The sequence below is a fragment of the Carassius gibelio genome, chromosome B24, assembly GCF_023724105.1.
Source record: "Carassius gibelio isolate Cgi1373 ecotype wild population from Czech Republic chromosome B24, carGib1.2-hapl.c, whole genome shotgun sequence".
NCBI lineage: Eukaryota > Metazoa > Chordata > Actinopteri > Cypriniformes > Cyprinidae > Carassius > Carassius gibelio.
Window position 1 is genome coordinate 2,196,521 of NC_068419.1, and position 16,047 is coordinate 2,212,567.

Sequence of the window (16,047 nt, forward strand, 5' to 3'; positions counted from 1 at the left end):
ATTTGAAGTCCATCATTCTACTGTGAGGAAGTTTATTCACAAGTGGAAGACACTCAAAACAGACACCAATCCTCCCAAGAGTGGACATCCCAGGAAATTCACCCCAAGACCAGACCGTGTTACGCTCAGAGAAATGGCAGACAACCCAAGAACTACACCTCAGACTTGGCAGACCTCATTTAACATGTTAAATTATAAAGTTCAAGTACCATTAGAACAAATATGGGAAAATAATGGTACCTGTATGTTTGGAAGGCTTGACATAAGCAAAATAAAATGTTTATTTTTTAAAATCAATTTCAAACATCAATTGTCAACACTTAAGTTTAGTTTAAAATGTCAAAACATTATTTAAAAAAATTGTAACTGCAGGTTAAAGTACTCTGAGCCACATTAAACAGAGTAGAAGCATCCATATGCCATTCAGATGGAAATTCTATGTTTCCTTTGCATGCAAAAATTAATTTTGTGTATGCTGACTCTATTTGCTTGGCAATAATCCAAATGTCTTATTGACAAATTAAATGTAAAAAAAAAAAAAAAAAAAAAAAAAACTGCTTTATAAAGGTAAAAAATGCCCAGAAAAGGTCAAAATCAGTTTAAACTTATAGCAAATATGAATTTGCTACAGTACATGACAACAGGATACATCAGCTGGAATACTTCAAAGTGGAGCTGTTTTTGTTCTGCTGTATATGCTTCTAAGAATTTATATATATTTGTACTGGAAAACAAGAGAGAAGTATGTCTTATGATGACTTGTGGTTGTAGACGTGACAAATTTAGTAATTATTCTGAGGACTTGCATAAAGTAGTGAAAAAAAAAAACACAAACCCATGTGTAATATATTTATTTATAATGAAACCAATCCCAAACACACCAAAGATATCTGCAGTAATCCATTATTAAAATTTAAATTGGAATTCACTTGAAACTATAGCAAATATCTTAAAAAAAAAAAAAAGTATTTAAGTTACAGTTTTGAAGGTAAAGCTCCACTCTATTTAAAGTAAATATGTTAATATGCAATTTGTAACAAGAAAAATAAACAAAGGCAAATCAGGTCCAAAAACGAGTCTAAATTCACAGTCCTATAAAAAATATTATATATATATATTTTTTTTTTAAATGTCATTTTTGCAGAAATTCACACTTAAGTATGTGATAAAGTATGTTTCCTGTTAGTTGTAGTATAGGCCACATCAATTGTTTCTGTGAAAAGAGAGTCAGAAGTAAATTATAATTTGTAAGAAATATTAACAAATGTAACTGGTGGGAGATCTAGCTGATTTTACAAACCTTATTGTTTTCCAACTAAGATTCCAGTAGACCATGTCTTTAAATTTTTCAGTAAAGTCACTTTTCAGCTGGAAGACAAAAACATTTTTCTTTTCCAGCTGTTCACAGAAATATTTTATTTATTTATTTTTAAATATTGCTCAAATTAAAATCAAGTTTTTGTAATCAGTATGCCAGTACAAATGTAATTGTTTCCATAATAATTTTAATCTACATATACAGTAACTGTTTCCACATTTAGCATTGTATATTTTAATCATCTTTATTTCTCATGTGCATCCATTCTGCCATAATTGCAACAAACTTCATGTAGTCATTGAACATTTCTTCACCTTTGTAAAAAGTTCTCTCTTAGTTTCTGGTTCGTCACAGTAAAGAGGCTTTTCAGAGGAACACAACATTGTGAGGACCAGTGTCCTTTTCTGAGGCTCTGAAAATAAAGACAATTTTAGAAATCTGTCTGCAAAAATACTCAAAATACTCATTTTATTAACATTTTAGAACAGCATTATCATGAAATGCAATAGTTGCAAATAACAAAGCTAAAGATTTGCTTCATAAAGAAACAAAATGTAGTGTCTTCACCTGTCATTGCATAATCAGTTTCTGCATCACTCTTCGAATCTCCCACCACAACAAGGACAGTAAAGGTATAGTTTGTTCCTGGACTTAATTGATCAAAAGTGAGCTTTGTCTCTGTTGTAATTGTTTCATTTAATTCCTTCCGGAAAGAATTGTGACATTTCACCATATAATTAATCTTGGCACCCGTTGACAAATCTGGAGCTTTCCAGCTTAAGTCTACGGAAGTTTTGTGAGCGATGGCATTTAAAGACGTAGGTTTAGCAGGCTCTGTGAATTCATTAACAAGATGTTATACAGCTGAACTTGAAAAGGTGATGAAGACAGAGATTTAAGCCAGTGGACAAATTATTTGGAAAAAAAGTGAATGCAAAATAATAATTACTCACTGGTGTGACCTTCCATTATAGCAGCTACACTTGTCAGGCCACCATTACGAGTGACAACTGAAACGGTGTAATACACTCCTGCCTTCAGCTCAGTGAAAGTGTAATGAAAGTCTGTAGTATTATATTCTTTGGTATACTTGTATGCAGTTGTATTAATATTCACTTCAAAAATTTCATACTTCCCTTGTTCTAAGGTCCAGCTGGCTTCCATTCTTTGGGAGTCAGGATTCAAAGTAAGGTTCACAGGGGTTTTGGGGTCTGGATGAAGAGAAGAGAAGAGAAGAGAAGAGAAGAGAAGAGAAGAGAAGAGAAGAGAAGAGAAGAGAAGAGAAGAGAAGAGAAGAGAAGAGAAGAGAGTTTGCAGTTTGTCATCATTTTGGAAATGCTACAACATCTCAACTTGAACATGAACTTGAACGCAGACTTGATCAAAATCTAAGCAGTCAGTTGGAGAACACACATAAAAACTCCTTCAGATGCTACAGAATAAAAATTATATATAAAAAAATGACTTTTTTCTTTCGATCTCAATTCATACTTTTTTTATTGCAATGAAAGTTTTTTCACAATTCAGACTTTTTTTCTCAGAAGTTTGAGGCAAAAGTCTGAATAGTGAGATATAAACTAACAATGTTAAAATGGTCAGATTTCTGATATAAACGCACAACTACAACTATGAGTTATAAAGTGAGTTATAAATTGTGAGATATATGCACGCAGTTGAGAGTAACAAATGTCAGTATTCTCAGACATAAGCTTGCAAATGTGGGGAAAAAATCTTAAATGTGAACTTGTTTTTACCTTTTTTATTTTTTATTTTGTGGCTAAAACAATCTTCCATAAATTGTTTTACTGTTAACTTATATTCAACTTTTTATAATGTGCTAAGCTTACAGCTTGGTAATGAAAGTGGTCAGTTAGAATTTATATGCATGACAAATGCCTTTATTTAGGAAAGTAATGTAATAACTGAGAACAGCACTCACATGTGTATGCAGAGATTACAGTCATTTCTCCTGCTATGGTGTCATTCTTTGTAAGTGCTTGCACACACAGACAAAACTTGCTGCCACTTGAGTTAACAACCTCTGAGATGTTGTTGTCTATTGTATTATTACAGACTGTAATTTTGTTGTTTGTCGTACTGCTGCTCCTTGTGGTCATGATGAGGTTGGTCGTACTGCTACTGCTTGTGGTGATGTCGGCGTTTGTAAATTTGTCATTTGTTGTAAAGCTGCTGCTTGTCATACTGCTGCAGTCTTTACACTCGTGGCTGTTATCAACTTCTTCAAGACAGTAGTGGTATCCTGAATGTCCTCCAACAGGCGGCTCCCAAGATGCGATTATGAATGTGCTCTCTTTTTTAACTGTTGGTTTTAGGTTTTTGACAATCGAAGGTTCTGAAAAAGATTTGCATAAGTTACAATGAAAACACATTTAATGAATAAATCCCTCGATGCACAACAGAAGACTGGATTACTGGACTGGAATAAACTCAAGCTATTAAATGGAGAAAAAAACTGAAACAAAATAAAATAGAAATATTACTTTAAGTTTTAGATATGCTAAAATGCTAAAATTATTAACTGGAAATAAATAAAAACTAAAACTACCTGAAACTGAAATAAAATAAATTAAAGCAATAAAAAACCCTAATAGAATGACAATAACTAAAAATTTAATTCTAAATGACATAAAAATGTATAATATAAAAATAAAAGCTTATTCCAAATACTAATACAGCTATAATAAATGCTTGAATTGTCTTGAACATATTTTATGAACAGTTTTATGCCATATTAAAATTTTGTGCATAAGTTAAATTTCTAAAAAAATGGTAAAATGGTAAAAAAGGTGCTTTATTTGAAAAAATATATTTTTCTCTGTTTATGTGATAAAAATTGTGTGAATAAAGCGCCCAATAAATAAATTAAACCTAAATAGCAAAAAATAAATAAAAAAAGTGGCAAAGCATAACAAAATAACAAAAATTAAAGTAGTATTAACATGATCAAAAAAAATAAAATAAAATAAAAGCTTTATAGCGATGCTTTATTTGGAAATGTTTGATGTTAAATTTTTAGCTTTGGATGGAAACATACCGTTTGGATGGAGGAAAACAGTCAAGCATGAAACTTTCTGCACTTACTGGTGTAATCAGAAGCGCTGCTTGGTACTCCTCCAAAAGTCGCATTCACAACAGCTTTAACTGTGAACTCATACTCATAACCTGGAACAAGATTATTGATAGTGCACACTTCACCTAGACACTTTTCGTCTAGGTGAAGAATAGATTCATTTGACTTGCATTCGACATGTACTGAGTAGAAGTCACGCTTCCCTTCTGGTTTCCTCCACATGAGGTTGGCGCTAACTTTTGTCATACTGACTATTGTCAGATTTTGCACATCAGAGGGCTCTAAAAAAGGGACGGCATGGGTCATTTTGCTCATAATTCGTGTTGAAACCATGTTGCGCATAATGAAAACAAGTCCGAGTCTACTCACGGGTGTAGAAGGAGATATTCTGTGGATTGAGATCCCTGCCACATTTCACAGGAAACACCTGAACTCTGTACAGAGTTCCTGCAGTCAGATTCGATATGGTTTGAAACAGGTCAGTCTGGTTAAATGTATCGTTATATGTCTCGTTATATGTGTGGTCATATGTCCAGTTATTGACTTCAGTGATCTCCACTCTGTAGTGACTGATGTTCTCAGCACCGGGTCCCTCAGACCAGCTCACGTTGACTGAACTGGTACTCACATCGGAATAATATATCTGGCCAAAAAAACGCTCTATGGACAGATAGAAACATAGTGTACATCAACAGAAACTTACAAGTTGATTACACTCTAGGAAAGCTTAAAACAGGAGGTTTGATTTTGGGTTTCCCAAAGATCCCTTTAGTCAACAGTTGGAACTTTAAGTTAAAATCTTAAAGTCTTTAAAAAAAAAATTCCATAAAAAACCATTCTGGGTTCCCTAAAGAACCTTTCGTAAACAGTTACAATTAATTGACTAGTAAAGTAAAGTTACTAGTAAAAAATGAATAAAATGGCACTAAAGGTGGTTAATTGGCTTGTAATCATAGAGGAACCACTTAAAGGAACACTCCGACTTTTTAGGACTTTAGCTTATTCACAGTATCCCCCAGAGTTAGATAAGTCCATACATACCTTTTTCATTTCTGTGCGTTCTCTAAGTGTTGTTTGATGCACCCACCGCTAGCCTAGCTTAGCACAAAGACTGGATGTAAATGGATAATGGTAGCATAGTAATCCCAATAAGTGACAAAATAATGCAAACATTTTCCTATTTACATGTTGTGATCTGTATAGTCACAGCGTGTACAAATAACAAGGCTATATGAGACAGAGACCATTTTTAATCGTATAAATACTGGGAACTATATTCTCACTAGGCGTAGGGGCACAGCTAACATTACTTGGGCGGAGTGATTAGCGCAGCACACGAAACGCGCTGTTGATGGTTCCGTAAACAAAACAAGTGACTAGCTAGCTAGACGTGACTCGTGATCATGGCTGACATTGAGGAATTGTCAGACTCAGAGGAATTTTAGTGTGTATCAAACCAAGATCCAGAACCATATAGTTTTGAGCCAGAATACACAGACGAGGAGTTACAAACTTTGGAAGCTGTAAGACAAGATGCCGAACAGATTGATGTCGAAGGGAGAATCAGAACGAACACAGACTGGTGGTGTAAATGTGGAACATGCCAACCTATGCCGACAGAAACCTAGTGCCTTTGTTGTAATGAATGGGACCGGGTATTGCCATCAATGTCAAGGCTTTATGACAATCAAAATATTTGCGTCACTACCACGGAAGATTTCTCTGCCCTAATAAACCCGGCAGTTGTCGTTTTTTCCCCCCCATTGTGACAAGATCAACTGGAAGAAACGCCCCATGCCGAGTGAAGCTAATGGTCAGCTGTCCACCAAGTAAGTGATTTTGTTATAATGATCAAGAGCAGTGTGTTCATGACAACACAATATTAACAATAAAGGGGATACACGGAGCCCCTATTCACGTAATAGTGTCACTACTAAAGTTATATTACATTAGCATGGCACTGTTGCAGTATGGCTAATGTTAGTCATCTCAAAACATAACGGAACCCTTACCGTAGCAACAGGTGATCCAATTTGTCCTGTCTTTATTATCGATGGGATGGCTGTATCCTTTAGCACACGTTTCATGGTCCGTGTAGCAACTTGCATTTTTCCGAAATAGTCGTCTACAGTAAAATGTTCAGAGCAAACGAAATACTTCAAGATGGTGTTTACAGGTGTGTTTGGAACTATACCCAGAAAAAGTAGCCATTGATTCATCAGGTCAACGTTTTTGGTTGGAATTCTATGAAACGTCATAGTATTACCTGGTCTCCCCTGTGTATTGTCGCAGCTCTTTACAATACAGCCAACACCCATGATTGTACACTGTAAATTTACTATCTAGTAATTGCTGACTCTATTACTCCAACTCTGAGCGAACTCTCTGTTCCTCACCATGGTGCGTCTCGGGTGCTGCGCTAATCACTCCGCCCAAGTAGCCACTCCACCCAAGTGACGATAGCTGTGCTCCTACGCCTAGTGAGAATATAGTTCCAAGTATTTGTACGATTACAAAATGGTCTCTGTCTCCTTTAGCCTTGTTATTTGTACACGCTGTGACTATACAGATCACAACATGTAAATAGGAAAATGTTTGCATTATTTTGTCACTTATTGGGATTACTATGCTACCATTATCCATTTACATCCAGTCTTTTTGCTAAGCTAGGCTAATGGTGGGTGCGTCAAATAACACTTACAGAACAGTAAGAAATGAAAAAGGTATGTATGGACTTATCTAACTCTGGGGGATACTGTGAATAAGCTAAAGTCCCAAAAAGTTGGAGTGTTCCTTTAAGGTATGTTACTCCACTCTCATGAATGAATGAATGAATAGTATCTTAATCAGGGCTGCCCAATATATAGAAATACACACTGATATTCTGTTATGGCTTAATGCAATAGTCATATCACGATGTTTAATACATATTGAAGTAGTGTTTATAAGTGCAGCGCTGAGAAAATGCTAGAAAACTCTTTGAGAAAATGCTAGAATGCTGCTGTTCCATAAGCGCCACCTGCTGTCAGGGAATGAATTTGCAATATCATAAATTATTAAAATGTTAATGCAGCCTCCTTACTGTTTTCCCCTCACACTTTCACAATCATTACTTCTGCCGGTGTGCTGTAACAAGCTTTAACCACGTGCTTGAACGCTTATAAGGCTGTGTAGGCAATTAAAGTCTCATTATTATTATTTTAATGGCTTGTTAATAAACGTGCAATTAGTCGACTAACGCTTAAGATGAATGACTACTAGTCGACCACAAAAATCTTTAGTCAAAGGCAGCCCTACCTCCTTTTAGAAACTTTATTTTTAAGCTTGTCAGAGTTCCAACAATATGAATCGAACAATACAACGCTATGCTTTAAAACAAAGTCCTTACCATCATAACAGATGTAGGGTAGACTTTCATTGCAGTGTATTTCCTTCCACATGCCAAATCTGAGCAGGACCACACAAGCATCTTCGATGTACTGTTCAGGATCTGGCTTGGGTTTAAAGATGCAGTTGCTTGTGGTGGTTCTCTCGGTTGTGCTACCTTCGGTTGTACCGTCTTCAGTTGTGCTACCTTCAGTTGTTTCACTTTCAGTTGTGCTGCCTGCGGTTGTGCCACCTTCAGTTGTGCTGCCTGCGGTTGTGCCACCTTCAGTTGTGCTGCCTGCGGTTGTTGCGCCCTTGGTTGTTGTGGCATTAAAGGTGGTGCTAAATGTTGTGATCTCAGCGATGGTGCTGTATGTTGTGGTCTTAGGGGTGACAGTAGTTGTTCTTTCACACCCAGTCAAGATACTTTCAAGTACATCACATGTCTTATTTAAGCATTCAAGCATGTCAATCAGAATAGGACATGTATCGTTATCTTCCTCAGTTTGAAACATTGTGGAAATCTTTGGAGAGGTTATTGGAGCAGATGTTTCCGGAGCAGAGGTTTCTGGAGCAGAGGTTATCGGAGTAGAAGTTACCGGAGCAGAAGTTACCGGAGTAGAAGTTACAGGAGTAGAAGTTACAGGAGTAGAAGTTCCCGGAGTAGAAGTTCCCGGAGTAGAAGTTCCCGGAGCAGAAGTTCCCGGAGCAGAAGTTCCCGGAGCAGAAGTTCCCGGAGCAGAAGTTACCGTGGAGGTTTCTAGTGAGGTCATTTGGGTATCTGTTGTGGTAGTTATTATGGTGCTCAGTGGACTTTCTGTAGTTGAGGGACATATAGAAATCATTTCCTTTTCTTTTTTTGGAACTGGATGACCAGGGTACCAATTCTGAAATGTAACAGGCTCCCCATTGGACCATTCGGACCATGGGATGGAGCCATTGTAACTCCTGCGGAGTCCAACCCAGTAGCTCAAAGAGAGGTTCTTCACAATGAGACGGACGTTACTGCAGGTGATGGTCGTCAGTTCCATGAAACAGGCCTGACAGTAGTGTCTGGCCTCGGCCCATGTGACATTGGGTAACTGAGGAAAATACTGCTCCTCTGCCAATATGACGGAGCCTAAATGTGATCATTTGAATAACAAGTTGTAATGTTTGCATACATCTCAAAAATAATACTTCTTTAACGTTCTGGTGATCCTCATTTAGGGGTCACACTCATAGCCTATGCAGGGTATACATGTGCATTTTGGCCAGGGCTGATTTGGGGCCCACAGAGGATTCAGCATTATGATTGGTCATAATGAAGACTTGATTTTTAGCTTTAAAAAGCTTAATTTCTCCCATTAGTATTACAAGTATTCTTAATGTTTAAGTCTGAGAATCTCAACATGCAAATGTGGCATTTTATAATTATTTAGTTCACTAGGTGGCAAAGAAGCTGCCTAGCTTAGCTTTAAAAGTGACCAAACAAGTTTTACTGGCTTTCTGAGGTTACACTGTTATACAGTAGGGGGCGCTGTTAATAGTACAGATATTGTACAATAACTCTGATCCAAAAACAAGCGATGCAGAAGATCTTGTACAACTAGTAAGCTAACGTGTTGATGGACTTAATCTACTGTTTATGTTTTAATGTTTTGATCATTGGATTTGAATGTTTTGTGAATATGATGAAAAAAAAATTATAAACTATTTGGAATTTTGAATGAATTTTGACTTGAATGGTTACTCTTGCTTAACTCAATGTTTAAATCAAGGACTGTTTATCCTTTTTGAATCGTGTGTGTGTGTGTGCGTGTGTGTGTGTGTGTGTGTGTGTGTGTGCTCAAATAGCAAGTGTCACAAACTGGAATACCATTCCATTAACAAAACATTTATAAAATCAAAACATTTATAATTATTATTATAAAAATAGATATTTTGGTTAAAAGTGACAGAGGAGCACCAGAGGGTTAAATTATGTTAAAATATCTAGAGATATTTTCAATAAAAGTGTTTGTTGTCTTAGTGCACTGGCATTATAAGGTTGCATCAAAGCACATTTTGGGTTACAGACTGTTAATGGTTCATAATTTATGGATCTTACTGTAAAAACAATAAATAAAATGCAAATATATGTCATATCGCATATTTTTTTTGCTCAGGTGAGCCAGGAAATGATATGGGAGTGTAATAAAAGAGGAACAGTTACACCGTTGTCCACTCAGGACTGTAAATAAATATGTTTACTTGAAACATTATAAACATTTTAATAAACATGAAAAGGCATCCTATTAGTATTTTATATCCCTCAAACATTTCTGATTATTATAAATGTTGAAAACAGTTGTGCTGCACACATATATATATATATATATTTTTTTTTTTTTTTCTTTTTTTTTTTTTTTGTGGAAACCTTGATACTATCTCTTTCAGGGTTCTCTGATGAAAAGCTAGTTTAAAAGAACAGCACTTATTGATCAGTTGAATCCATCCCTGCTGAATATAAGTCTTAATTCATTTTGTTCTTTTGAAAAAAAAAAAGTCTTACTCACCCCAAATTTTGAATGGTAGTATAATATGGTTTCCACAAACATATGAAGCACATAAACCTTTGTCCGTTTACAAACTTACTCAGAAGAAGAGGCAGCCACAGTGTATTCATCTCACGTCTGTTTTCGTTGATTCGCTGGTTGTCAGTCTCAGGTCAGGAGGTTGTGGAGGAATGAAAACATCATTAATGAACAGACGAACTGGACTCTTCAGATAAATCAAGTGAAGGTAAATACTCACTCTGCTCGCGATAGTCTCCTGTCCACCGATGGTCCTGATCTGACCCTGAGCTCTACAGTCTGATCTCTAACAATATCCTATTCACAGAGCCACTTTGCATAGGAACACTCAAAATTTCCCGGAACTTGCATTTGCAAATAACTGGACTCAGTGGAAACATTTGAAAATGTTTTATAATGTTTTATTAAACAGTACGCCTAATTGAGAATTCGTTTAGATTTAGCTGTATTTTTTTTCTCATTTGATCAGTGCTTTAAGTTGGGCTCTTGACTTTTTCTTTGTGTTTCTTGGATGCTATAACAGTGTGTTTATAAAGAAATTTGCAGCAGCAAAAGTCAAGATGAAATTTGATCAGATGACTGAGACAGCTGGTGATTTATGTTAACTCTTTATAGTCACATAATCATGAATGATGCTCTCATCTTCAGTCTCATCAATGCTTATTTGTGTTGTGCACTTTTAATACATTTATATTTTGCATTATTAGAGCTCTGCTAGTTAGTTCAATTCAGCAACCGGCTACTAAGAGAAGGTTTAAAAGCAAGCACACAATAAGACTAATGCATCCTTTAGACAGACATAAACAATGTGCATATGAATCTCAAGAATGGTGACTATCAACAAAAACCTTCATGCTGCAATGCATGCTGGGTCCCAGCATGGAACATAACTCCCAGCATGCATTGTGGCATCAGCTGAACTGTACAATTTTTAAATGTTTTTATTTTTGTTGTGAGTTTTAGTAGTTTTATGATGTTCAGAGCTGATCTGTTTATCTGAATATTGTGTTTAAGTGTCAACATCGTTGAGTGTTGTGTCTAAATATTTCTCAATACTTAGTTTAAAACTCTTGCAAAAAAAAAAGTGCTGTAGTATTATTGAGAGTTGACTTTTGTCCTTTTTTTTATGGTGTTGTTTCCGTGTAATCTATTAACAGTAACACAAAGATAAACTTTTATCATATCATCATGTCACATGTGGTTTCATGGAGCAAATTTTAGTGCATCTAATTTGCATCCAGCATCCTTTAAGATAAGATCTGGGCCTCATTTATAATATGTTGCATAGAAATCAGATGTATAGTCAAGATATCTGAGTTAATGCAATGATTACATGATAAATTGAGTGATCAGTGATCAATCTGAAGCTGGTAGTGCTGTCTGTGGAGTTGTTTAATCATCCACTGCTGAGATCTTGAGAGATTTAATGTCTTCTTTAACTGCTTCTTTTAGTTGATTTAATTTGGGAGTCAGTTATAGAGGCACTTTATCTTTAACAGTATCACATGATTTTTTTTTTTTTTTTTTAACCACATGTATTATATGGCATCACTAATATATATATATTAATATATATTTTTGTTGCATTTACTACATTTCAAACAGCAGATGTCACCAGAGCATGCAATTTCATACATTTTAAAACAGTGCCTTATTTGCAAAACAAAAGACAAGTCATGCTGGTCTAATTATGCTTTTTTTTTTTTCTTTGAAAAGTTATCATAGTTTTAGTGACAGTGACATAAATTTTAAACAAAGTATGAAAAGGTGCCAGAGTTTTCATGTTAGTAGTTTAATTTGTTCCAAGGGGACATTTTGCACCACAGCTGCTTAAAAATGCCCCCAGTCTGACAAAGCAATTTCTTTATACATTTACTGCAAAATCAGAGTACAAGCCATTTTGCTTAAAAAAATAAAAAAAAAATAATAATAATATTAATAATAAAGCAATAAGCCACATGATGCCATGGTTTACAGTGAATTTATCGTGCCTGAAACCCCCTTAGCTGTTATAAATTAACTGTAAACCACAGCTTTATTGGGCTTATTGCTTTCATAATACAGTTATTCCATATACTTAGTCATGTTTCACAGAATAAAACAGAGCAAATAAAGTGTAATGATATAAATAAAAACAGTATTCTTCCACCAAACAATGAATGTAGTTCCTCAGAAACAGTTGTGGTTCCAATAACGTGGTTACCGAGCAACACACAGATGTAAACAAAAGTTTATGTTTGTATTGGAATTTACAGCAGCTTTGAACTTGGCTCAACCAATCAGAATCAAGGACCGGAACTAACCGTTCTGTAATCAGTAATTGTGAATTACAAAATTATTAAAGCCTGTTTGAAAAATGTTGTTAGCTGATGGTAACTGGCAGGCTAACTAGCTACCTGATGCTAATTTAATTTTTATTTATTATTATTATTATTTTTTATATAAAGTCCAAATATACTCCAAATCCAACTAGTTAGAATATATTTGATAAGAAAGTAAAGGATTTGATGATCAGAACAGAATCACTATAGCTTTTTATAGCGTTTCCTCCACTCTACCCTACTTTATTTAATTCTTACAACTTTAAGGAACCACTTGAAATCACTTTAAGTAGAGTGATCATACAGTGTGTTCTTATTTCTCCGGACATGTCCTTTTTTTGGACCTAAAAAAATGCACCCAGCAGGGATTTCTAAATGGGCAAAAATGTCCGGGATTTAGCTTTTGGTTTCTATAGTCGTCATTCATTGAGTGCGTTGTTGTATAAAAGCCGCTCCGGCTCCTGCTGAATTTTTGGCCTTAACTGCCTGTTCCTGCAAGCTTTCTGATATTAAATATAATTTTCACACATCAGAAAGCCGCTATCAATATGCAGAGTATTTAAATCACTTTGGATGCAGTGAAACTGTGAGTTTGAGCTGAAATCAGATTTGCATTGACAGCTTTAGTGATTCTGATGGTCTCAGAATAGAGCAGCTCCGTCTCCAGAGACCATGTTCAAACCCCAAGAGCTTCAGTTCACATTTATTGCTAAACACAGCTGTTCTCAACTATTACAATCCATCATAACTGTTTTCAAGAGTATAAGTCTTATTAAAACTACTCATTGTTTTTGAGTTTTGCTCAAAATAACACAAAACATTATAAGTATCTATTATTAGCAAAACCGTTGCTTCATAAAAAAATGACCAAAATGGTGAATCTGCCATCTCCAGGTAAATGATGTGAGTGTGTTTGCATATTGATCAGATGCTTCAGTGCTCTGAGAGTGTTTATAGTGCTGTGAGTTTAACACTTCATCACTGACACACACAACAATCTTCATCAACATGACCTTCATCATCATCTTCATCTGGACTCTCACAGCGTTTGCTCAAGGTTTGTGGAGCACAAGTTTGATATCAATTCATTTCTTCAAGTATATTGTCAAAGTTTTGAGTTGATTTTCTTCTTGTTGTGTGTTTCAGAGTGTAGAGGACAGATCAGCGTCACTCAGAGTCCCTCAACGACAGCAGCTCAACCAGGAGAAACAGTGAAGATCAGCTGTAGAACCAGCACAAATGTGTACAGTTATTCTGGAACATTCTTTTTCAGCTGGTACTTACAGAAACCTGGAGAAGCTCCTAAACTCCTGATTTATTATACAAGCAGCCTCCAGTCAGGAACTCCATCTAGATTCAGTGGCAGTGGATCTAACAGTGATTTCACTCTGACCATCAGTGGAGTCCAGACTGAAGATGCTGGACATTATTACTGTCAGAGTTATCACAGCAGTGGTGGTTATGTGTTCACACAGTGATAAAGGCTGGTACAAAAACCTGTGTCAGTCAGAGTCACAGTGACTGAACTGATGCTGCAGCTGATCAAACACTATCACACACTCTACAGAGAAGATTTAAAGAATATTAATTGAAACAAAGCTTTCACTGGGTTTCCCATTAGCTAAATATGTAAATCTAATACTTTTTATCTTATTAATATGATCTAACACTATTTCTTTGAGGTTCATAATCTGACAGCATGTTCTTGTTTCATCATGAATCTGCAGGTGTTTTCACGCTCCACTGAGTGAAGTTTATCTGAGCAAAAACCCTGAACCAATGAATGACTCAAAACAATAAGGACTCAAATTAACTCAAAGTTTCAGTTGTATTTTATTTATTGACTGAAAATAGAATCATAACTGAATGATAAAGCAGACACATATGTTCTTGTATGAAGCACACAAAGCAGAGCAGATGCAGATGCGAGCGACTGAAGCTGGATGTGGAGAATGAAGGAGTCGCTCATGTGCTGTTAGTCTCCATGTGAGACATGAGTGAGAAGAGCAGCAGATCTACTCTGAACACTGCTGTCTCGTCACGTGTCCAGTGAGCGCAGGCTGACCGCTCCGTGTGGCCTCACAGCTCACTGAGACGCTCTCCATCCACTCCTGCTCAGAGAGAGTCAGGCTGCTGCTCCAGCTGTACAGACCGTCCTTCTCCAGGAGCCCAGCGCTGCTCTCCTGAGACCTGCTGCTCCCGTCCACCTTCCAGCTCAGGCTCCAGTCTGACGGGAAGCCCTTGCTGGCCACACACACCAGTGTCGCTGTCTTCTTTGAGGAGATCTCTGCACTGGAGGGCGGCAGGACGCTCACTTTAGGACGAGTGACGCCTGACAAACACACAACACTCACCTCAGTCAAAAACAAAGCTTTTCTCTGCTTTCAATAGCTTTTCTATCATTGTAAAATTTTAACAACATTTAACTGCAAGTCACTGGAATGAATTTTTACTGTGATCAACAAAGCAATGAAAGTTTGGTGAAATTCATAATTTTTATTATTGACTTCAGTTTTAGTCACTTTGATTAAATCCCTCAAAGATCAGATGTGAAAAAACTTAATAACTCCAGAATTTCATTACAGTCTTGATTCAAAATTGGGTAAAAAAATAGTTTTAAAATATAGAAAATATAACTTTGTCTGGCGTGTCTACTATAAAAAATATTAACCTTTTAAATATGAACAAAAACACAATTAACCAACCATAATTTCCGGTTTTTAAAATATCTGCAGGCTTTAATTAAAAATCAACACACTAATCTGAAAATTTAAGTTTAATAATGTCTTAAGTGTTCACATAAAATCAGAGTGGTGCCAAAATGACAACCAAATGTAAATTTTATTTCGGTGCACGTTTTTAACCATTTATTATTTAATTAGCAATGAGGAATAGAGCTGAAGTTTTGAAAACTCTAAAATCAAGTTAAGAAATAACAAAAATAACTGTAGTTTACAGGATGAAAACAAATATGCCATGACAATAAAAACAAGGTTGACTGCCAAACATTCAATGACAACTAAAAATAGAATTAAAATATATAAATAATCCTTTCTATAGCGTAACAAAGTGTTTGTCAGTCAGTTGTTGTATTAATAATGAAATGATGATTGACTTACTGCCAACATCCAGTTTGGTGCCGCTGCCGAAAGTCCACCACAGTGATACAAACTAATAGAGCAGCTGAACAAAAACCTCCTGAACGCTTCACTAACTGAACAAACACACATCAACTGAGTCTCCAACAAACACACACTCACAGCACACATCACCTGCATTTACTTCATCTGTCTTATTACTAAAACATCAACCTCAATTATTGAAAGAAATTCACTTTTATATCAAGTGTGACGTGACTCACAATCAAACTCAGTTGATTCAGTGATTGACAGAGAC

General features: G+C 35.9%; 2 protein-coding genes and 1 gene segment (V, D, J or C); 1 reads left to right on the top strand and 2 right to left on the bottom strand.

The window, feature by feature from the left end:
• Positions 1 to 944: 944 nt before the first annotated feature.
• LOC128012948 (uncharacterized) lies at positions 945 to 10,608 on the bottom strand. 2 transcript variants are annotated; one of them, XM_052595556.1, is made up of 11 exons: positions 10,392 to 10,608; positions 8,059 to 8,895; positions 7,798 to 8,028; positions 4,779 to 5,069; positions 4,421 to 4,690; positions 3,258 to 3,671; positions 2,272 to 2,529; positions 1,886 to 2,152; positions 1,633 to 1,730; positions 1,301 to 1,368; positions 945 to 1,213 (listed from the first exon to the last, which is right to left on the bottom strand). In XM_052595556.1, exons 1-11 carry the CDS (start codon positions 10,420 to 10,422, stop codon positions 1,204 to 1,206), a joined length of 2,775 nt encoding a protein of 924 aa, XP_052451516.1. In that variant the 5' UTR covers positions 10,423 to 10,608; the 3' UTR covers positions 945 to 1,203. The 2 variants fall into 2 exon arrangements, with proteins under 2 accessions (XP_052451516.1, XP_052451515.1); XM_052595555.1 differs by having other exon boundaries at positions 946 to 1,213; positions 7,798 to 8,895.
• Positions 10,609 to 13,541: 2,933 nt separating this feature from the next.
• Positions 13,542 to 15,050, top strand: LOC128013561 (immunoglobulin kappa variable 1-8-like). The segment is given in 2 exon segments: positions 13,542 to 13,708; positions 13,798 to 15,050. Coding segments are annotated over 2 exon segments (381 nt in total).
• zgc:153659 (uncharacterized protein LOC751695 homolog) lies at positions 14,667 to 15,920 on the bottom strand. Its single transcript, XM_052595804.1, has 3 exons — positions 15,912 to 15,920; positions 15,771 to 15,822; positions 14,667 to 14,983 (listed from the first exon to the last, which is right to left on the bottom strand). The coding sequence occupies exons 1-3, from the start codon at positions 15,918 to 15,920 to the stop codon at positions 14,667 to 14,669; spliced, it is 378 nt and encodes a 125-aa protein (XP_052451764.1).
• Between the last annotated feature and the right edge of the window lie 127 nt (positions 15,921 to 16,047).

What these genes read in the sequence shown, in the direction of transcription:
- LOC128012948 (XM_052595555.1), bottom strand. Translation starts at nt 10,422, where the DNA reads ATGAATACACTGTGGCTGCCTCTTCTTCTGA. An exon ending in GTGGCTGCCTCTTCTTCTGA is followed by an intron (nt 8,896 to 10,391) that starts GTAAGTTTGTAA and finishes GATCACATTTAG; the next exon opens with GCTCCGTCATATTGGCAGAG. An exon ending in TATAATGGAAGGTCACACCA is followed by an intron (nt 2,153 to 2,271) that starts GTGAGTAATTAT and finishes ATGAATTCACAG; the next exon opens with AGCCTGCTAAACCTACGTCT.
- zgc:153659 (XM_052595804.1), bottom strand. An exon ending in CACCAAACTGGATGTTGGCA is followed by an intron (nt 14,984 to 15,770) that starts GTAAGTCAATCA and finishes TGTGTTTGTCAG; the next exon opens with GCGTCACTCGTCCTAAAGTG.